Consider the following 22,728-nt stretch of genomic DNA (forward strand, 5'->3'; position numbering starts at 1 on the left):
ATATAACATATGTGTACGCAATTTAATAAAAATTATACATTTACATGATTTATACATATATATATATATAAAACATCTACATTTTTGTGAATCTAAATATCTTTTTTTTTACGTCCTTTATTTATAGACGATAATGATATTTTGAAAAAAAAAATTGCCGGATTTTGTTTATTTTACGTCTTTTGGCAAGTTATATTTTTTTTCATGAATTTATCTGATGTGAAAACAAAACAAAAAATAATTTTCCAAAATATTGTATTTACGTAAATAATTTCTGTTAGTATTTAATTTTTTTTTTTCCAAGTTTTTTCTCTAGGTGAAAAAGAAAATGAACTCTAGAAAAAATAAATGAATAAAAAAAAAAACGCACTCTGTGTTGTTGCTTACTTTATATAATAAAAAAAATTTGTTCGATTTTAAAACATAATAAGAGAAAAAAAATATTGTTAACTTATTTAAGTGATTTTTTCCTTTTTTTTTTGTTACGTAATTAATTATAATTAATAAAATCACACTTCATAATTTCTTTTATTATAATTTTTTATTTTTATTTTTTTTTTGTGCCAAAGTTGTAAGATTCCATATAAAGTACCCTAACTCTTAAAATTCAGCTAACATTAATGAAAACAAATGTTATGCCATTTCCTAAGAAGAAAAAAAAAATGCATCGCCCCCTTCCCGTCATAGAAAAACTATTTCTTTAAATAATTAAAAAAAAAAAAGAGAGGTCTTTACCGTGACTTTTATTTTTCTAATTTATTATAATCATATAATTTAAAAGTTCATAAATCATAAAAACTTCAGCAATTGAACCAGGTTTAATTTTCAGTTAAACGACCCTAAAAATAAATATTGGGAAATATTTTTGGTGAAATGTTTTCAAGTTGGCATGCCTGGCTGCTTGACATTCACACTAGTTCAAAGAGAGATGTTCCAAAAAACAAAATGGACTGAGATAATTTACTTCTGTCATTTTATTATTTCATATTTTTATCCCGTTATTTCTTTATTAGGTTTTATTATTATTAAAAAGAAGTGAAATATGTAAAATTGAATGAAGCTAAAGATAATAAAACAACTTAAATATTTTGTGGAGAATTTGAAGAAGGTGAGAGCTTTTTTCAACACTAAGAAAAAATGTCATTTGTAAAAACAAAAGTGTCTTTTTTTTCTTTTTTCTTTTTTTTTTTAGAGGAACAATTTAAGCAATTATGATTATTAAAAATTCGATAATTAAAAAATATATATTTAGATTTACATAATTTTTATTATAAATGAAATCATCATATATTAGTTGTAAAACATGATTAATTTTTTCATCCATCTTTTTCAACGTAATCATTTGTTTTTAATCACTTTATAAATATATAGCATATTATTAAATCCTGGTTCTTTAAACGAAAAAATAAAAGAATTATTTTCCGCTTTCACCATTGCTGTACTGTTTATATTAAAAATATAATTGTGATCTGTTTAGAAAAATGATATAAAATGAAAAAAAAAAAGCTCTTATAAATTGTGTAAGGTTTTTTTTTTAAAACAAATTATTATATTAGTACATTCGGCGGCATAAATATTGTGGAATGCTGTGAATAAATAAAATATGACTTTGACTTAAAAAAGAAAAAAAAAGGGTGTGAATAATTCCATCCTTTTTTTGGGAATTCAAAAAATGCTTTTTTGCGTTCTTGTTGTAACAAACATAAAAAAAAGAAAGTTTAATTTATCAGTATATTTTTATTTTATTTTTTTCCAAAACTTTGAATCAAACATCGTGGTTTTTATTTTAGTATGCTTACTTTCTTTTATTTCTCGCTGGCTTTATAATGAATATCATCCATCTTCAAGAGGGAATTAAAACTGTCCGGTAGGACAGTTGTATAAGGGTTGATCGTCAAAAACTGCACGAAAATGCGTAACGTTGAAAAACACCCAACTTTGATAATAGCAAATCGGTTTTTGTGGGTATGTAGACAGATTCTGAGCTCAAACCAGCCTCGTTCAACCTACTTCGTTCAGACATTGACTCAGCTAAGAATACCAACTTTTTCGTCTTTCTCTTTTCTCATTTCGCTCAGAGGCTCTAAGTTGATCAATCCCCTCCAAGGTGTGTTTATATCCACCTCACCCTTTAAAATTGTTCCAGGGGATAAAGGTCATTTCTTGAATACAATACTAATATCCGTGATTCACACAGTTACGCATTAGTAGGAGTTTAAAGCGAGATTAGAGCAAGTGTGTCAATTCCAAATTTCTTAAGATGAAAGGAGGAAACTTGAGCGTAAGTGGACCCCAACACTCGAGGATTTCGGTTCTCTGCAAGTGTGACGTCCTAGATAATTAGTATTCAGTTTATGGCGGGTCTTTTTTTTTTCAGATATTTAGACAATGAGATACTTCTTTGACTGGAACGCTGTAAGGATTAGCGGGAATAACCTCTCCTTTTTACGAGATCCATAAATTTAAACCTATCGTTTTTATTACCCCCACTAATTACGAGGTGCCATAGACCTCATGTCGCAAACTGGAGGTAGCAACCCATCAGAGAAAAAAAAAAAAAACGAAAGACACTGCTTACTGTCAGTCGTCCTGGGTAATTGTCCATCATGGCGTGGCGCATTGGCATAAGGCAGGTTGATTATACATAGACAAATCAAGTGTAATATTGATTCTGCATCCTGCTACAGAAGAAATCCTACAATATTTTTCCAGCCCTTTGGCTAAATCTGACTATTAGATGGTAAAGATTGAGGAACGAAACGTAAGAATCGAATGCTAAACTTAAATCTGGTGAATCAATTAACCTGAAGTGCGATGATAAAGCAGGGAAGAGTGAAAAAGCAAATAAGCATACTACAATCATGTTTTCTATTTCATTTCAATTCTATTATTTTAATTTTTTTTTTTTTATTTATTTAAATGGAATATCAGTCCTGGGAGCTTAAAAAGGGTTGATTATTTTATAAAACAACTTTATACGTGTTGCTGTGCCCTTAAAAAATTAGGTTTTAAAGGAAGCCTTTTACCTATTTTATTTTCTTCCTTTTGTTTAAGTGAAAGCACATTTTCCTCGTCCTAAACACTCCTGAGAACCTCTTTCTGAAGAAGTAAAAAAAAAAAGATCTCTTTTCGACTCGAAAACATGTCATTTAGCTGTATTAATTGTCTAAAGTGTCATTTTTAACATGACAGATGTCTAAACCTTAATTTGGAATTTAATAAAAAAGGAGAAGAAAAAAAAAATATACTCATAAAATTGTTGTATTAAGTGGTCTCGAACAGAAAATATTTGTGAAAGGTAACTGTTTGTTCAACTCCCTCGACTTTTTCCCAATTTGCAATTTTTTTTTTATCCGCAAAAAATTTGAAAAAACAGAACTTTCTAATAATGGCATATTGTTCTATTAGCAACTTAGCGTGTAACCAGCAGATGATAGCAAGCCACTGCAAATGTTAAAATTTATAAAGAAAAAGAATAAATTTTATTAGCTCATGCTTAGTGAGCAAATCACGAAATTCGCTCAAACAAAAAAACAAATATAGTGCGCTTTGGAAGAATTTTTTTTTTTTTTTTTTGATGTTACATTGAACAAATAAATTTTAGAAAGTTCTGCAAGTTTTATTTGGTCTATAATGAGGCATAATATTTAATTATATTAGAAGAAAATGGGGTTTTATAGATTTTATTTATGAGTTATTTACATAGTTGTCCACTTTTAATACAGGAAAAATATATATATTAAAAGAAAAGAAAAAAAATAGTTTTTAATGATTCCTGAAAAATCAAAGTATAAGACTATTTAATTAAAAGGAAACTGACAACTAATGTTTAAAAGAGAATACTTTCATTTTTTAATTTTATTTTTGGACCACTTATGTTGTTGGTAGCTGAATTATAGCTTGTATTTTTTTTGTTTTTTTAAGAAAAAAAAAAGAACATTGTAATATTTATCTGTTGCAAGTTAATGGAAGTGTTCATTACTGTCCATCACTTGGTATTTACCTTATCTTTTACAATATCATTATATGTCGATGGTTAATAAAATTTCGCAATAAAATAGACGCCTAACTTAACAAAAAAATAAAAATAAGCAATTTTTTTAAATATAATAAATACATTCAGCTCCTTAATATTTTTCTTTTGCTTTTAAACAAATTCTTCAAGTGGAGGTCAGTTAGGGTTTTGTTATGATTAGTAAGTTTAACCATATGTGAGATGGCCAGTGACTTTGATAAATCTTAACCTCGATGAAAGTTTTGACCATAAATTCAATTGAAAATAAACACATTTTACAGAAAAATAGGTATAAGGAACCAAATTATAGTGAGCATTAGTAAAAAAAATAGCTTTGATCTTAATGAAGTGTAAATAAAACGAAGTTGGTCTTTGGCGAGAAGAATGGATTCTATGGATAATCTTGTCTGCTGTTCCTTTGAATAATTGCCTAATTTAATAAAAAGTGGTAAGTAAATCCTAAGAAAATATTTTTTCTAAAAAATATCAACTACATAAATCTTTTTCAGTTTTAAAGAGCTAGTTATTAAGATGGATCTGTTGTAATAATTTAACTGTAATTCGTTATCAGTTTACGAAAGACAACCACATAGTATGAAGAGATGAAAATCGCTTTCGGCGTGATGGTGGAATATTGAATGAGTTGTTACTGCAAGATAAAAACCACGATGAAATTTTACATGTTTATAATTATATTGAAGCGAAGGAGACATGTCGATGACATGTTTGGTCAATATCAAGGGAAACTTATTGATTCAATAATAATGTTAATAAGTTTGATCTTAAAGCAAACGACCTTTTCCCTTTTAGGTCCAGAATAAAAGCTTAATTTACGAGGTGCAGCGCTTTAACCACATGTCAATTTACCAATATTTCTTTTGTAATGCAATGTATGTAAAGGATTTGAAGGAATGGTGTTGCAGCCCGATTCTTGCTGACCAGCAGATCGGCGACTTCATTGCTTCGCAGGTCAGTAAGTACCGGCTCTCCCATTCAAGCGTGCTCGTTAAAGGCACCAGGATCTCACTATTTTCGCAAAGAAAGAGGCCTTATTACAGGCTCTCCGAAAATGTTGGCATCTCCATGTTTTGTTACCCGCTCCATTAAAAAGTACTCTTAACTAAGAACAAAAAGTCAAAAGAATTCATTCAGGAACGCGTTGAGGTTATTCAAAGAATATTTTTGTCGTAATGTTTTTTAATGAACCTTTTGCCAGGTTTTTTTTTTTTTGGTGGGAAGGACCCTAATTGATCCGCGTCGGGTAAGAGGAAGTCAAATTTTGAAATTTTTCACTGGTAGGTTATGCTTTATGCATGATTTGAGATGGCAGTACGATGTGTGAACAGAATATCTCAAAATTAGAATCTTATTCGATCATAGTAACCTACTTTGAACTTTGTCGCTTTTGAAGCTAAGATTTTAGCCTTTATCCGTCAACTGGAGGCTTTGCTGCGGCTGATTCTTTTTAAAATTCAAACCTATCAGTTTTATTTGAAACTTTTTTTCATAAATAGTGACATAAAGTGGTTTTGGAATTATGTCGTGTTATTGAGGCTTACTGCTAGAATACAGAATGTGTAGTCAGAAGTCAGGACCCTGTTTGGACCTGAGAGAGTAGAGTGTCTGTTCCTTCACCTACCTTTTAAATTCTGGGAAAATAAAAAGTTAGAAGAAAATTTATAAGTTATAATTGTAATAACTGGAGTAAGAGAAAGTTGTTTGAGTGTTTCACTCCACATTTTTACTCTTACCTTTGTGAATTTTGAGGTTCAGTTGCAGAAATTTTACTTATCGCTAGATCAAATATGTCATATATATAAAAGAACCTTGGTAATAAGAATGTTATCGTTAAAGAAATTTGGCTGAAGTAGAGAAACCTTGTTCAGAAACTTGAGTTCAAATACATTTTGTTTCAATCGATTGCTTTTCATTCATATCGACTTGCCAGATAACAGTCTTATTTTGCAACTTGAGTGTTATACTCAAGGTCAATTACTGATCAGCTTATGTTGTGATTGAAATTAACATTCCGAATTGGTGAAAGAGTGGTGCTCACTAAGCGAACTGGTCCTATAGATTTTTCTTTTGGTATTTAGGTCTCACAATTTTATCTGTACATTTTAATATACAATGAACGAACCTACGCCTGGAGGTGGGCCTAAGACTAGATTTATAGAATGTGGAGTTTACAAAGGAAAAGGTATGGCAGTATTTACAAGTGGAGGAGATTCACAAGGTAATTTTAATGATGAAAATAAATTTGTTTTTTTAAAATAAATTTATGCATATTTTTGTTTTTTGGTTGAACATTATTGAAGTCTTGATTTAATAGGTATGAATGCAACTCTAAGAGCCGTTGTTCGAATGGGTCTCTATGTCGGTTGTAATGTTTTCTTCATCAAGGAAGGATATCAAGGAATGGTTGACGGTGGTCAGTATATCCAGGAAGCAAACTGGTCATCGGTTTCTTCTATAATTCATAAAGTAAGTATGTAGGTAGATGGTTTTTCATAGTCTGCTACTACTATTGGCGCTACAGTCCATTACTAAGCCTTGGCCTCCTCAATCCGATTTCACCAGTCCATATCCATTCCAGCAACCTTCCAATTCTTTACTCCTAGCAGGTTTCTGACAAATACGCCTACCCCATCATTCCATCTTAATTTTGACCTGCCCACTCACCCTGACCATATGTACATTTTCCTGCAGAAGCAGTTTGAGTGTTTCCAACTCAGACAACCTTGCCACATCAGAGCCTGCCAAGCCTAATTACCTTTACGATTTCTGCTTCCTGGAATACATGCTGTAGTTCCCTGATTCTTTCTTCTTCTCTTAGACTAGTTTTTCGAAATGTTAAGTAAGATCGAATTAATCAAGTCGATTTAGTTTTAACAACATGTTTCGCTGTTAATCATCCCGGTTCCACACTTGTACATTACTTACTGCATTGTGATATAAACAAAGCTAATTATTAGTGGAACCAAAATAGTGTTTTATGTGTTTACAACACATTATTTCCACAATGATTGCCAATACTACGCCTCAGGCAAGTGTTCATCTTTGGATGTGATCGAAATAATAATAACTACATGCAATGTATTATTTTGGTTTGAATTGCATTATCGAGTCTTTCATTTAGTCCGGTCATTTTATTTTATGTTATTGTTGAACTTTTCATCAAAATGTTACATTTAAACATTCCAGCTTTAAGAATAATATCTGGAAGAATGAGTTTTGATTTTTCCAGGAACTGGTGAAGCTGCTCTTGTTGCTGGAGAAATTACAGCTGGCAAAAGTTTAGTCTCAAATCAAATAATTAGTTTATTGTACAAGAAAATTGGTATTTGACTTGTTTAAATTTTGTGAATAGGCTCCTGATGGACACCTAAGATAACTTCAAAATCAATCATAGGTTAAACTTTCTTATGTTGCCATGAAATATGTTAGTCATTAATTGTGTATGAAGATGTGATGAATATTCTTTAAATGAAAACAGTAGAACGCTCTATTTGTAATTTACATAGAAATAATACATTGTTTCAAGTTGGAATATAATTATTTAGTAAAGTTACTATCAAAAAATAAATTGGGCTATTACTTCATATGTAATGTTAGCCCAAAGAGTGAAACATTAAAAGCACTATTTCCACTTTACTATTTGCTCTTTTATAATAATGCTGAAAGTAGTTGACATTTGTAAGACTGAAGACGCCCTGGAGAGATCCGAAACGTCTTGGACTAAAAACAAAGGTAGAGACTGTTCAGTTTGACAGTAAATTGGCATTGCATCTTTAAATAAATTTTTTTTTTCACTCTCATCTGATATCACACTAGTTACCTTTGACGCCACTCTCGTCAGAGGATTGCCTCCACTTCAATGATCTTCTGACTGCTTTGAGCTAAGCGGGGTTATCTCTAGGAGATTGCACCACAGACTTTGTAGACTCAATTAAGCTGTTAGCACTGTGCCTGTCATATTACCTTCATTTGAACCAGCGAACTGACTAAGAGTCGCCATGTCCTCTGTTTGAAATATGGTCTTCAGAAAATCCCAGCGAAGAAACCTCTACTCACTTACCCTTCCCATTGGTAAGACTCCCCTCAGAATCTTTTCTTTTAATGAGTCTTCTTCTGAATGAAGGCATTGGAGAGGAAAGTGTATGGACTCCAGGAGTGGAACTTGAGTCAATTATTTTATCTTATGAAGCATCTGTGGGGCCTCATTTGCCTCGTGGCGTAACTGCGGTGATCAGCTTCTTTTTTTTTTAGGAAAGAGATTTTTTCTCATTTGAGTGAGTCACTTTTCCAGTAACATAATGAGAATTGTACATTAGATTTCAGCAACTGCTCAAAGAGCGTTCAACTGTTTGTTAAACAAAGTTAAAGTAAAGCTAACAGCGGAGGACAAATTATGTAGAAAGAAAATGATTTTCTAAGAACACGAACGTAAATTAAAACATGTAACCATTATTAATTCGTTGATGCGCCATTTTCGGAATTTGGCGGACTTGTTGGTAAGAAAAGTGCTCAGCACAACCTACCTTTTTCACTGTGTTTCTATGAGCAATGTGTTGTAACAGGGTAATAACTCCATTACTACTGCTTTCCTAACCACACTTTTTTGAAGAAACCTTATCATTTAATTGAAAAAAATTAATGTTTTGTTTTTAATTAATTGAATTGGTGAACAATTGTTCAGGGAGGTACTGTAATTGGATCGGCGAGATGTAAGGAGTTCCGTGAAAGATCAGGAAGATTGAAAGCTGCCAGAAATTTAATAAAAAAAGGAATAAATAATATTGTGGTCATCGGAGGGGATGGTTCGCTGACAGGAGCAAATATTTTTAGAGAAGAATGGGAATCACTGGTTGCGGAACTACAGGCTAATGGTATTTATAATTAATTTATTTGTGCCATTATAGTATAAGAAAGCTTGGAGAAGCAACTAAGATGAAAGTAATTTCTCTTGAATTAAGTTCAGAATGAACCATGAGGAGAAATGGGCCCCTTCCTCTAGTTCGTGGAAATATTGTAGAGCGTCTATTGTTGGAGTGTTTCTCTAGTTATTACAGTCTCGAGGCAGATTGTTTCTAGAGATTATAGGAAACTATGTAGCCTTCAGAATTGTTAGTTCGGGAAAGAAGGTATCTTTTGTTTATCGTCATTTATCTTATACTAGTTCGTTTTATATCCAGGCTCGATCGATTTCTTGTAATTTTAACCCTTGTACTAAAATTGTAATGCTAGTTGTAAATCTACAACTTTTTTTTAGTACATTTTCCCCGGAAAAATAAATTCAAGGGAACTTTTGGAATAGAAGTGGAGAGTCCAGTAATTCTCCTTTTAAAGTTATATCTATGTAATGTGCGATCTTTTTATGTGTACAATATTAACAGGAATTAATTAAGTAACCAATATTCTTTGCTTCTTGAAACATTTCATCGTTGCGTGGACAACAATTAACACTTATTTACCTTTGGATAAAGCTATTTGTTAGTAAAGAATCTAATTAAAAATACATGAGATGTGACATTCAAAATTCTAAATTTTGTACCTCAGGTAGAGTTGGATATTTGTTTTTATTTCTTTTTTAAAAAAATAGATCTAAAAATAACTAGTAAAAATAAAGCTTATCTAATTTTGCCTTACTTCATTTCAAATAGATAATTAATCATTGTTTTTAAAAAATGTTTGTGTACGATTAAAGAAGTTTGTAAAACATAGCATTGGCATTAGTCAGTTTGTTTTATAAACATCTAACTTCTTGGAAATAGAGAAATTTCTTTCATGGTAACTGGACACCATTCTTCTCTTGATTGTTATGGCTAAAAATAGAATTTCATTTCACTATAGTGAAATGTCTATAGATGATGTCATTTGCAGATAATAAAAAAAAACAATAAAAACTGTCGCAGTGATGGACTCAAAGCTATATCTTAAAAGTTCCATATAATAATAAAAGAGATGAGTCAGCTATTTATAAACAGTAAATCATTATGCAATAGTCGACTGAGTCGCCCTTGCACTTGCACATAGCACATGACATTGATGTTTCACAATGTGTTGGACTCATGCCCATTTGATTTGTACCCACTAGGTACAAACACCAAACACCCACAGCGTCATACGTTCTTGTATGATCACTCACTCGACTTTCTCTTGCTACAATTCTAAAGATTCCAACTTACAAATTTTCTTTCTATCCCCGAACATTTGGGAGATATTTAATTTTTAACAACGTTGTATAAGTTTTGAAAATCGTACATTACATTGTGATGTCAACTTAAAGAGAAGCCTTAACCCAACCCTTTTCAGAAACTGCCCTAGATGAATTTTCTAGAAAAATGATAATAAATGAAAGTGTTTATGTGATAATCCAAGGAGATGAAATATGTACTACCTGTTGAGTAAAGAAATAGTTCCGGTAAAGGAATTTCCTTCAAATTCGGAATTTAAACAGAAAATGTAACCCTTCTTAATAATACGTAAGAAATAGGATCGCAGGTTACAAAAAAAAATGGCACTATAGAAGAAATCTACCCTTCTTCGCCCAGAGGTGCCTTTAGTCGAAGTTTCAAGTGCAAGTTTTTAGATAATCTATAGGTTAGATTGTAATTTTAATCGTAATTATGGCGCAGTGAGAAGGAGTGTTAAGTAAGGGCAGTGAATGTATTCACTATAGATGTTTTGTTTGTTTTAGGTGAGATTACTGGCGACGAAGCAATGAAATACGATTCTTTAAACATTGTCGGCATTGTGGGATCTATAGACAACGACTTTAGCGGCACAGACATGACAGTTGGTACAGATTCTGCTTTGCACAGGATCATCGAAGGAGTGGACGCCATTGTTTCAACTGCCTATTCACATCAAAGGACATTCATTCTAGAAATTATGGGACGACATTGTGGGTTAGTTGGAAATTTACATCTTGTGAATTAAATAAGGTTAATAGCTTTCGTTTTCATAAGATCATTTTTATAATAATTAGGTGTCCATGAAGTTCTAAATTTTTTTTCGTGTAATTATTATTGATTACAGTAAACTTTAGTGAGGGTGTGAATGATCACTTTTTAGTTTTTTTGGACACCCACCCGTGGTCTTGGGTCAGGACCATTTAGAATTTAGAGTGATACATTATTTCTCATCCACCGCATTCTCCCAAATCTATCCTAAATGGATAACCATTCGTTTTTAGGTTTGTTTCATCAGAGTCTCTTGTCAGGTTTGGGATTGTTCGAAGCTTTGCAATGATTGGTGTTTCATCACAATTCTAATTGATTTTCTAATTTTTGGCGGCTGTTCCATCAAAACCCAACTTCAAACAGATTTTTGATTGGCGAGAGCAGACAGAGAATCAATGTATTAACAGTTTGATTCATGTTCTGTAGGCGATTCATTTGTTTACTATTTATTACAATATTTCTAAAGATGAATGTGTTCCAATAGAACCCAAATTCAAACAGAATTAATTCAAATGCAATTTTTTCGAGCGCCTAATAGTGGTATAGAATTCAAACTTGAGATTTCTGTTAGCTGTAAGCATCAAACCAGGTTCTGTTTGATGATATCATTCCACAATTTGGTCGAAGCTACTTTAGCAACTTCTTTTACTCTAAATGTACATATTTCTAATCGGTGGAAAATGCTTTTCTTTTTTGGCTCCAGTGTTGGTATTCTACAATCATTGAGTTGATGTACTCTAAAAACATTAAGTACTTTGGGTAATGTAAGTAAAACTGTGTAAGCTTAAAGCTAGTAAATTTCAGATTTCTAAGGATCTTTTTTAAAAGATCATGTTTTATATGCTATTTTCATTTTGTACCAAGTTGTTGATATAAAATTGTAGGTATTTTTTTGTTTTGTTTCTTTTTTCTGGAAAAAGGTATTTAGCGCTGATGGCTGGTATGTGCTCAGAAGCAGACTACTTCTTCATACCTGAACATCCTCCAGCAGAAGACTGGCAGACCAAATTTTGTGATAAACTTGTCCAGGCAAGGGAATCATTACACTTGCTATAATCTTCTGTTTCACTCTACTTGCCTTCTGTTCATGCATTTTCAATTGTTTCTTCTGTTTTTTTTAAGCACTGTTTTATTTTAGAACTGTTTTAAAACAATTAACTTGATTGTGGTGTTGGCAAATAACTTTAAATTGTTCCTTTTAAAGATGCATTTTCTTTTCTTTTGCATGCATTTTCCCATTGATGTATGTATTATTTTCATTGATTTAACATGTTATTCGTACTTTGGCTTTTTGCTACTTTTTCTGTCGCTTTCTTGTTAATACAGTATTATTATTGCGTTGTTTAAAAAAAAATATTTTGTAGGCTACTATCTTTTATTGTTTACAAAGTTAAGGTTGTACCTTAAGCTTATGGAATAGGAACTGCAAACATACGTGAGGCTCGAATCTCACCGCAGCTGGGCTTCGCTAGTATCATAATAGTTCATTCCTGTAATGCTCTATGTAAATACATCCACGGCTCTTTATAAACAAAAACGTAAACAAGTTTAACTAAATTTTCTGGTTTTGAGAAGTCACACAGGGAGGCTGAAAATTTCAACTATTTTGAAATTTACCTTTATACCCAGAAATCTGGAAATGGGACTTATCTAATACTTAAACAGTTTTCAATAATTTTTCGCTTTATTGGGAACGAATAGTTCTCTTGTCAAACTTTTTGACAAATAATCTATATTTCGTACAGGGTGGGCTACGTTACCATTAATGATGTTGGTTGTACCATGTTTTTGTCGCTAGTTTCCATTTTTAGCGCGCGCACTTGTTTTAAATACATATATACTTTTAGAACACCACATTAGATTGTCCGCTATATTATTATTTTTAGACACTAAATTCTAAGAGGAGTTGTTGATTACAGTACAAGTAAAACCTTCTTCCGGAAATAAATAAACCTTCTTTGTTCAAAATAAATTCAGCAATGCAACTCTTTCCTGCGAATATTATTTTGAACATTTTCGTAAGATTTCGTTTATTATAATTGTTTTCTAGTTTTACAATGAAATTCTGAATGCTTAGTTTTTCCCCCCAAGGATTTACTCTCGAATCAGCTGAAAATGATAAATTAAGTTTTTTATTTTCGTTTACGTAAAATGTTTAGGTAACCAGAGCTTGCTATTTGCAATTTGAATTATTGACGCATGGTTTTCAATGCTTTGTTCGAGCAGGCCACTTTTTAAAGCTTTTAGAAGAAATGTTAGTAGGCTAGGAAATATATGTAAAGAACCGCTAATAGTATTACGTTTCTTCAACCTTTCTTTTAGCAATTTCAATAACTCCCCAAGTCCAATTTGTTAGTTCTTAGAATTAGATCATCAGGACCATTTAAATTGTATCTTCTTTCTGTAAATTCTCACCAACGCTTCCACACACTTCATTCTAGCCTTTAGAAAGTGTCAAAAAAAAGAAGAAAGAAATCGTTTTGTACAAAATACAGTGCATAAACAATATTGGTAAACGACACATTTTAAATTAATACCAATTAACAATTTAGTCTAATTGATGTGTTGGAATCAAGCATTGAAAGTCATCCCTAGAAATGATGCTTCGAAAAGTTTCATTTTTACAAAAAAAAAATCACTTTCAATAATCTATGGATTTACAATAATTTGGTTTTTTCCGTCGTAGCACGCATGTTTATTGTATCCCTGACAGGCTTTAGACTTTCATCTATTATCATAGGCAGATTAATAAGTTTGGTGTAGAGATTTCGATTTCAAGCATTTCGGTATGTCCGATTTGCTTTGCAATTGCTGAGGAACATGATGTATTTGGGTTGTTCAAAATGTTAATGAATCATAAGGTTGCACTATTTTTTAATTAGCGAAGGAAACCTCTTTTTTTCAATTATTTTCATTGATTTATCGATTATCACTTTTAGCATTGTTTGTGGACAAAAAATAAACTCCTTCCGTAAATAATTTAGGACATGGACTACAAAGGTTACTTTTTACTTAAGATTGTTCTTATTGATGATTGCACTTATTATTTGTTGAAAAAGGTGTAAAGGTTTGTCAGTATGAGTTCCTTGTTCAATTCCGCTTCCGTTTCCGACAGCTGTGTTACCAAGTAATTTTTCTTTTAATACAATTCCATATCTGTATATCGTACAATCTTCGTTACACCAAACACATACGTATTAAAGATACGTGCATTTCTGTAGAAGAAATGGGAAGGATGGATTAGAAATTCTGGAGATAAACTGCGAGAGTTGCCTAACTGTAATAATATGGTCGCCAAGTAACTTGAAGATTTGAACAAAAAAAAAAATTGTAAGATCTTTTTTAACGGGCTAATCCAATTGTGTAGGCCAAAAGTGGGATGGATTTAAAGAAATCTTCTTATTAGTACTGGCCTTAGTTTAGTGGAATTCATTTGAACGTAAATTGCAGCGCCTGTTTTTCCTCTTTATTACTTTCTCTTTCATTGATTTTGTTTTCTTTAATGAGTTTGTTTTTTGGTAGTAAGAATAGATTTTGATTATTTACCTTAAAAAAAAGGAAGAGGAAACCAAAGTTTGCTGACATTATACAGGTGGCTGGGCGTCGTGGGAGGAATGATTACAAGCGCAGACTACGTATTCATACCGGAAAGTCCGCCACCACAAAATTGGGAAAATGATCTTTGTGATGTTCTGTCAAAGGCAAGCATTCAATCATTTACTATTAATAAAATAATATAGTGATCTCATTTTTATAACATAATATTTTTATAAGCTTTTTTTTTTTTAATAAATATTAATACGTTTTTATGATTCTTAAAATTAATTTTGATTAATTAGGCGCAGCCTAATAACTCGACTTTTTTCAAGTTGAATACTCACTCGACTTTCTCTTACTTCGTTTCAAAAGATTTTAACTCCTTAATATTCCTCAAACTTGAAATATTTGACCCATATTAATTCTCAGCAACATTATAGTTTGTAGAATTGTACATGACACTGAAATGTAACCTTATCGGGAAGGTTACCTCAAACAATACGAAGTTTACAGTAAAGTAAAACTCGAAGATTTTAACAATACATTTAATTTCTCTTAACTTTGACCATAGGAAACACTAGGATTTCAACAAGAAAAAGTTTTTAAGTTTTCTAGGAAACTATTAAAATCCTAACTGAAGAATAATCACTAGCCAGACTTAAGGAATATGTAAATGTTTAAAAAAGAGAAAAATTTGAAGATTATAGAAACCTAGGGGATTCTGAACATTCTTGTAAATAATGCTTAATTATTTGCTTTTACAATATTGAAAAATCAAAGCTTGAAATTTTGCATGAGGAGGAATTACATAGATTGGTATTGGTTTTGTTTAATCAGAATTTCTTAGCTTATTATTGAATATATTTGTAAATGGAGTTTTATTGAATAATTTAAAATCGTATTTGGTTACGACCGTAGAACTGGTTGCAGATTTTGTGACAAATCAATTTCCGAATTGAAAATTATTTAAGCAAATGGTATTCTGTTTTGGTTTTTGGTATTGGGTGTTTATTTTATATGATTGTGTGAAAGAGTGTACACTTATCGAATGTTAGAAATTAATTTTTGTTGAAGAACAGTACAAAATTATTTCCAGATTCCGGCTTGAGTAGTTTTAATAAAATAACCCCTGAAGAAGACAGGTTACTCTTTCAAAATGGTGGCGAAAACACAAATTAATTTTATTTTCTTTATCTTCGAACCTCAAGAACCAAAATTAATGATTGTACATTATGTCTGCGCTATACATACTAACTGCGATAGCACTTTGTATTTTAAAGACTGCATTAATTTTGTGAGACTTATCTTTGAAGTTTTAGAAATCTCTAAAATGGCTTATTAAAGTAAAAATGAATATATGTATTTTATTTTTATTTTCAATTTATTAGGAGCGTGCTTCTGGTAAACGTTTGAACATAGTGATAGTCTCCGAGGGAGCTGTCGATCTTAATGGACAGCCGATCACCGTTCACTTAGTCAAAGATGTGATCGTAAAGAATTTGAAACAGGATGCCAGAGTGACCGTACTAGGTCACATTCAGAGAGGTGGTAATCCTTCTGCCTTCGACAGACTTCTTGTGAGTAAAAGTCTTGTAATATTAATAGCCCTAATTTTATTTCAGTTATTGAAAAGAGATATGAGCAATGAGACAGGTCCTACACAACAGTGCTCACAGCCTTACGTTCCACGCCACAACACTCCCCATGTGTTCATTACCAACAACCCTAAGATTGTTAGTCCCGATTTCGATTTAGTTTATTTGTCAACAAACTACAAGGCTGTGGGCACAGAACGTTGTGCAGGTATAAAATTAAAAAAAAAAAGATAAGTTCAACTGCCTTAAAGAAAATAGTTTGCCGAGTTCGGATCTTCCTAAATTTGTAGCTTAATCTCTAAATAATATTATAATAGATAATATAATAAATACTGTGCACAAGGCAATCTTGACAGATAGTTCACAAAATGCAAGAATTTTAGTTCCTTTTTCTTAAGTGTTAATTTTCATTTTTATGCGTTGAGTAGGGCTGCAGGATGGGAGCTGAAGCAGTGATAGCATTGATGGAATCAAAGCCAAAACAGGAAGCTCTTGTTGTTGCGTTGGAAGCCAATCAGATTGTTAGATTGCCATTGATGAAATGTGTGGAAATTACACAGGCTGTGACGAAAGCAATGGCTAATGGTGATTGGGAATCAGCTTGTAAACTTAGGGGACCGTAAGTAAAGAAGTTCATTGAAAATATACCCTAGGTGTTTCTAAATACAAGAAAATTACTCATAAATAAAAAAAACTTAGATAGATTAATGGGGTTAGCCTGAAAGCCAAGGCCATGACGATGTAGAGGTTACATTGACAACCATTATATGGAGCGCCTCCTTTGGACTGATTGTTTAATTAGACTTATGGAATTGTGAAGGATTCATGCGCACATTGTTAAAGCACGGAGTTCTTCCCCGAGTAGCTAAACTCTGAGAAGTCGCCCCTATTTAAAGAGCTAGAGCCTTTTTTTTCCTCTTCCTTGTGGTAAAACCTACTCACCCTGTCTAGCCACGCCCCGGTGTTTCCTCAGACTACAGTGGCTGGCATTGTTGGAGTGATGCCGTCGACTTGATAATAATTAACTTTTGCAGACCCGTAGATTTTCTCTTCCTAGGAGCTTCTTACAGCTCACTGTCCGGTGATGGACAGTGTTGTCTGTAACGAGAGAACACTGTCCGGAGGCCGGCAGTGCACTGGAAAAAGCTCCGGGCGCTAATAACCTCAGCTGTTGATGCGCCAAAAAAAAAAAAAAAAAAAAAATTAACTTTTGCTCCTGCCTCTGGCCCCAGGTTTCCACCCGTCACTCTTGCCACTGAGTTGCTGTAGCTGAGGTCTCATTCGTATAGTCAACAATTTTTTGATGACTATGCGAATGAGACCTCAGCAATGCCACAGTGGTTTCGTAAAGGCTCCACTGAGATATTTAGATGTTCAATTCGTCCTCATTGTTCTAAAGTTCCTAATGTGCGGACGCTCAGACGAAGAATAACTTTATTTTGACCCGCTCAGGTTTGAGCAGATTTGTCTAGAAGAACTCTATAACCGCCTTACTTAAGAGTTTCTAAATATTAATTTTACCTAATGAATTAAAAAATTTACCTTTAATTACTACTTTTTGTTTTCTTCTAATTGTCTAGGGCATTCCTAAGAAATTTGAAGACTTATATAATGTTAAGCACAGTGAGACCAGCTATTGCGCTTACAGTAAGTATACATTATATACTTTACTTCTGTTACTTAAAAAAAGAACATGTACAGAATTCAAATTAAATTTAAAGCAAACTTCAGAAGATAATTTTAAAAAACTAACTGAAAAATCATTTTATGTGTTAATTGGTAATTCGATGAACAATTTAAATGACCGATTTGTACTCAACTTTATTGTCGCGTCCAATAGTGACGTCACCAGAATTATAAATCTATATGTAGGCAATGTATGCACGATGATTACATAAAAGTAAGAGTCATTTTGGAGAAAATGAACAATCCATTGAGTAATTAGGCACTTCCGCTTGAGGAATTTTTCTTCAAACTTTACGAGTAGTTTACCTCTTTAATATCAGACACAACATGTAAGATCGTACATTATAGAAAACTGCCTTTATAGAATTTTTTTTTGGAAAAACTTTCCTTTTTATATATTTTAACTACTTATTTATTTTTAGAACGTCCGTTACATTTATGCTGTGGTACATATTGGTGCACCTGCTTGTGGCATGAACGCCGCGGTCAGCGCTTTCGTGCGGACCTGCATCTTCAGAGGTGACTGTGTTTACGGCATACATGATGGCATTGAAGGATTTTGTGCGGGACATGTATGTATCTGCTTTAACATAAATTCTCACATATCACTTAGTTAAATACATGATCCAGACAAATAAATTGTCTGAAATATTTTATATTTCAGTTGGTTATATTATAGATTTTATTCACTTCAATTCTATAGCTTGAATTAACTAAAGCAAATTAAACAGAAACTAGGTCTAAATTAGAACTCCAAAACATTTTTTTCAAAAATTTAATCTATACTTTGCCGAACAAGTAATCCAGTGTTAACGATTTTTTTTTTTTTTTTAAATCCCATTTACGGCAGAGCGAATATCCAGGAATAACGCGCAGCTGATTACAGCTAGCTTTATTCTGAGCACGTCTAAACAATTCTATGGCACTTAAACATGTTAAGTTTGAGCTTTCTTTATAATTACAGACCTCACACATAGGTTGCACGAATAAAAAGTAAAAATTAAGATATATTTTATTGAATCGCAATATTACAAAGTGCATCAGTTACTAATTTGGAAATTTTTATTTTAATGCACTTTACTGGAGATATTGTTATTGAAGATTGATTGTGAGGCTACATTTCAGAATTTAAAAAAAAACGTTTTGTATAATAGGGAATCGAAACAAGTTTTCACTTCTTGGATTGGTATGCTTTTAAGAGATTATGATCCTATTGTTCAATATATTTAAATAAACTCTTGTGTAACAACTTCTAACATGTTACAGTTCCAGAGAATGATGTGGGGTGATGTGAGTGGTTGGGTAGGAATGGGCGGTGCGATCCTCGGAACCAAGAGGGTGTTGCCTTCTGGCAAGTTTGACAAGATTGCGGCCAGGCTGAAGGAATATCGAGTTCAAGGTTTATTGATCATAGGGGGATTTGAGGTAAGGATTATATTTTATTTAATGTAATGGTTTTATGAATCCAAAGTTTATAGTTTATGCATAGCAATATTTATCAGATTCAATAAACTTTGACATTTTCATTCTCATTCGGTCTTTTACTACGAACAGAAAGTCTAATTCACAAGTATTATTTAACTTATAATTAAACAATCTTCTGAGATTTATGTCAAGAAGAAAAATTTTTAAAATATTAAAACAGATACGTATATATATTTATTTATTTATTTCTAAAATATTAAGTTTTCTTCAGGCATTTCAAGCTGGCCTACAGTTTATGGAAAATAGAGAACAACATCCAGAATTTCGAATTCCAATTTTAGTCATTCCATCAACAATTAGCAATAACGTAACAGGAACTGATTTCTCTCTTGGTTGCGATACTGCTCTTAACGAGATCGTGGAAGTTGGTATTCTTATAAATTTGTCTGAATTACTTAGAAATAATTTATTTGCAATATTCCTTTAATAGAAGATTTATTTTTCTTCTTCAGATTTGTGACCGGATCCGACAATCAGCCCAAGGTACTAAAAGGAGAGTGTTTATAGTTGAAACAATGGGTGGATATTGCGGATACTTAGCTACTTTGGCTGGTATTGTTATTATTTAAGCAATATTTATTTTTAAAAAAAAATAGGGGCTATAGATCATTACTTTAAGCGCTAAAAATTCTCTAGCGCAGACCATGACAGCACTTTCTTAGTCAAACTCCCGGATCACAAAATATCTTTAATAATCCATCAATAGTTAACTAAAGTTTCTTAAAATTTTGTAAAATTTACGGATTTTTGTTAAAACATTTTTCATATTTGACCCGGTGAGAATGAAAGTGGCGTAAGTCCATTTTGAGCAGTTTTGTGATAAAATGAGTTTTGTATTTTGCTCTGTAAAAAAATGCAGATAATAAAAATAGCTTTATTACTTTTGTTTTTATTGTTATTACATAGAATTAAATTTTTTGTTGCATATTAGAATGTATGGGGATTTTAAATTATTTTAGAAAATGCAAAAATGTGGCTTACTTCATTGTTATTCTCAGCATATCTGGCGCAAGGTTAAACAAAACGGCATTTAAAACCAATTTTACGGGTTTTATTCCATAATAAACCAATGCGCTTCAAAATGCAGAAGACTCATCACAGAGACTCATTTTACTAGCAGACCTTTTTTTAACATAACCGACTACACTATCCTCAGAACTGATCACCCTGATGATCACCTTAACAAAAACTTACAGTTTAAAATGTTAAGTATAAGGGTTGATTAAACGCCAAAAGGTACACAAATCAGCGAGTACCCAACATTTCATTAATCCTTCATTAATCTTTAAGTAATTCTACTGCATTAATTTTCATTAATAAGTTATTTTTTAGAATTTATTAGATGTCACAGACTCCTATGCTGGCCACTTCATTCATAATATTTTTTGTTATAATTATGATAAATCACATATACGTACATGCATGTTAAAGTAGAAAAAGACAAAGTTAGAGTAGGCTACTGTCTTGAATTCGTCTTACCGAAATATTCGTGAGTACAAATAACACACAGTTATAACAAGTAGATTATTCAACAATATTTACTCACTTCTCAATTGTAATTTTAATTTAGTCCCCCTAATTTTACTTATAGTAAAATACTGGAATAATTAGCTGTCCTAAAAATATGCATATCTTATTTATTTTATATTACATATATACAACATTGTGGGATGAATACCTAGATTGAGAATGTAATTGAAGAAAACTATATTATTTGCGATAAAGCCAGATAATTATTACCTATTATTATAAACGTTTGACTACTTCATAAAATAACAATTACTTTAATCGAAGAATGAACTTAAACCGACGATTTTTATTTAAAAATAAAAATAAATAAATAAAATAAACAAAGTCATTGATGTATGTTGGTGTAAGTTTTTTTTTAAAAAAAGTTTTGAATTTTTTAGCCTCATATTTTTTTAAATATTTTTTATAACGTTTTTGTTTTTAACCTGTAATTAATAGTTTGATTATTATAAATAACTAGATATTACAGTCAATCTACAGTGCTACTTGAACATATATTTTGTAGACGAAAATGGCCAGCATAAGGGTCTGTGACATCTAATAAATTCTAAAAAATAACTTATCAATGAAAATTAATGCAGTAGAATTACTTAAATATTAATGAAGTATTAATGAAATGTTGGGTACTCGCTGATTTGTGTACCTTTTGGCGTTTAATCAACCCTTATACTTAACATTTTAAACTGTAAGTTTTTGTTAAGGAGATTTTTGTACCTTTTGGATAGATTTTCCTTTTTGTCTATTTGGAATGTTACATATCTGCTTTACAGATTTTTTTAAAATTTGGAATAAGCAATTCTATCATTATTAAAACTGTCCGGTAGGACAGTTGTATAAGGGTTGACCATCAAAAACTGCACGAAAAAGCGTAACGTTGAAAAACACCCAACTTTGACAATTTTTTTTTCTCTTTTTCTATAAAAGATAAAATTCCCAAATTTTCTTTAAATTATAGGGCAAACCCTCCTTTATAACTGTAATTTTTTTGCTAACCTGATAAGGTGTTAAGTCGGAACCATAACTACCAATGGAGAGATCTTTTTAAAGATTGATTATAGTTGCGGTCCCCCAAACAATCCTCAATAACAATTTTTTTGAAAAAGCGTTTTGAATAATATAGGAAGGTATTTGTACGTAAGGGCTAAGATTTACAGAGTAATTAATGATAATAATTTTGGAGGGGGTCTTACATAAAGGGGGGGGCTAACTCCTCTCCCACTCAATGTTCAGCGTTGAGACCCCCAAAAGGCACATCTACATAAAATTCCGAATCGAATGACACCTCATTCATGAAAATAGGTTCACGCGTTTAGGCGCTACGTTGTTTACAAAAAAGGTAACAACGAGAACAACAACAACCACAACAAGAACAAGACCAATTTTTGAAAATGCCGTTTTTGCTCATTTTCAGCTACTTTTTTCTCGAAATCTATTAGATCTGTTGTTGCAAAAAATTACAGTCTTAAAGGAGGATTTGCCCTATATTATAAAGGAAATTTGGGAATTTTATCTTTTATAGAAAAAGAGAAAAAAATTGTCAAAGTTGGGTGTTTTTCAACGTTACGCTTTTTCGTGCAGTTTTTGACGATCAACCCTTATACAACTGTCCTACCGGACAGTTTTAATACTGCCCATAGGGGGCACTGCAATTCTAATAAAAAAACTGACTTCAACCAATCTGATCCCAACTAATCCTACCAATTCTCTTCCATCAACAGTCATCTCACTCCCAATAAACTGAACAGACGATTCAAACTTCTCTCTAGACTTCTCGACAAGCGATGTAAACTCTCATTACAGAATAAATGACTTATCTTCACTATGATACTGAAACCTCCCTAGACTTACGGAATGGAACTTTGGGGCTCAACCAAAGCTTCCAATATCTACAAAATCCAATCCTTTCAGTCAAAAA

The 22,728-nt window shown here is 31.9% G+C and overlaps 1 protein-coding gene across 5 annotated transcripts in view; it reads left to right on the forward strand.

The window, feature by feature from the left end:
* The first annotated feature begins 3,351 nt into the window (after positions 1-3,351).
* Positions 3,352-22,728, forward strand: part of Pfk (ATP-dependent 6-phosphofructokinase) — a 28,661-nt gene continuing 9,284 nt past the window's right edge. For 2 of the 5 annotated variants that reach the window (XR_012461187.1, XM_074137264.1), the window contains exons 1-13: positions 3,352-4,463; positions 6,112-6,251; positions 6,348-6,499; positions 8,715-8,904; positions 10,716-10,926; positions 14,573-14,681; positions 15,906-16,094; positions 16,541-16,731; positions 17,693-17,759; positions 18,221-18,370; positions 19,065-19,223; positions 19,495-19,647; positions 19,736-19,835. Coding sequence is in view for 4 of the 5 variants with exons in the window: in XM_074137264.1 (XP_073993365.1) it covers positions 6,146-6,251; positions 6,348-6,499; positions 8,715-8,904; positions 10,716-10,926; positions 14,573-14,681; positions 15,906-16,094; positions 16,541-16,731; positions 17,693-17,759; positions 18,221-18,370; positions 19,065-19,223; positions 19,495-19,647; positions 19,736-19,835 (1,777 nt within the window). In the remaining variant the exon portion in view is untranslated. Of the gene's footprint in view, positions 4,464-4,825; positions 4,985-5,985; positions 6,252-6,347; positions 6,500-8,714; positions 8,905-10,715; positions 10,927-11,900; positions 12,010-14,572; positions 14,682-15,905; positions 16,095-16,540; positions 16,732-17,692; positions 17,760-18,220; positions 18,371-19,064; positions 19,224-19,494; positions 19,648-19,735; positions 19,836-22,728 lie in introns of those variants that run through there. The other 3 variants (XM_074137267.1, XM_074137266.1, XM_074137265.1) reach the window with 3 other exon arrangements.

The sequence above is a fragment of the Rhodnius prolixus genome, unplaced genomic scaffold (assembly GCF_049639745.1).
Source record: "Rhodnius prolixus isolate KJV_2025 unplaced genomic scaffold, Rpr scaffold_5, whole genome shotgun sequence".
Classification (NCBI taxonomy): domain Eukaryota; kingdom Metazoa; phylum Arthropoda; class Insecta; order Hemiptera; family Reduviidae; genus Rhodnius; species Rhodnius prolixus.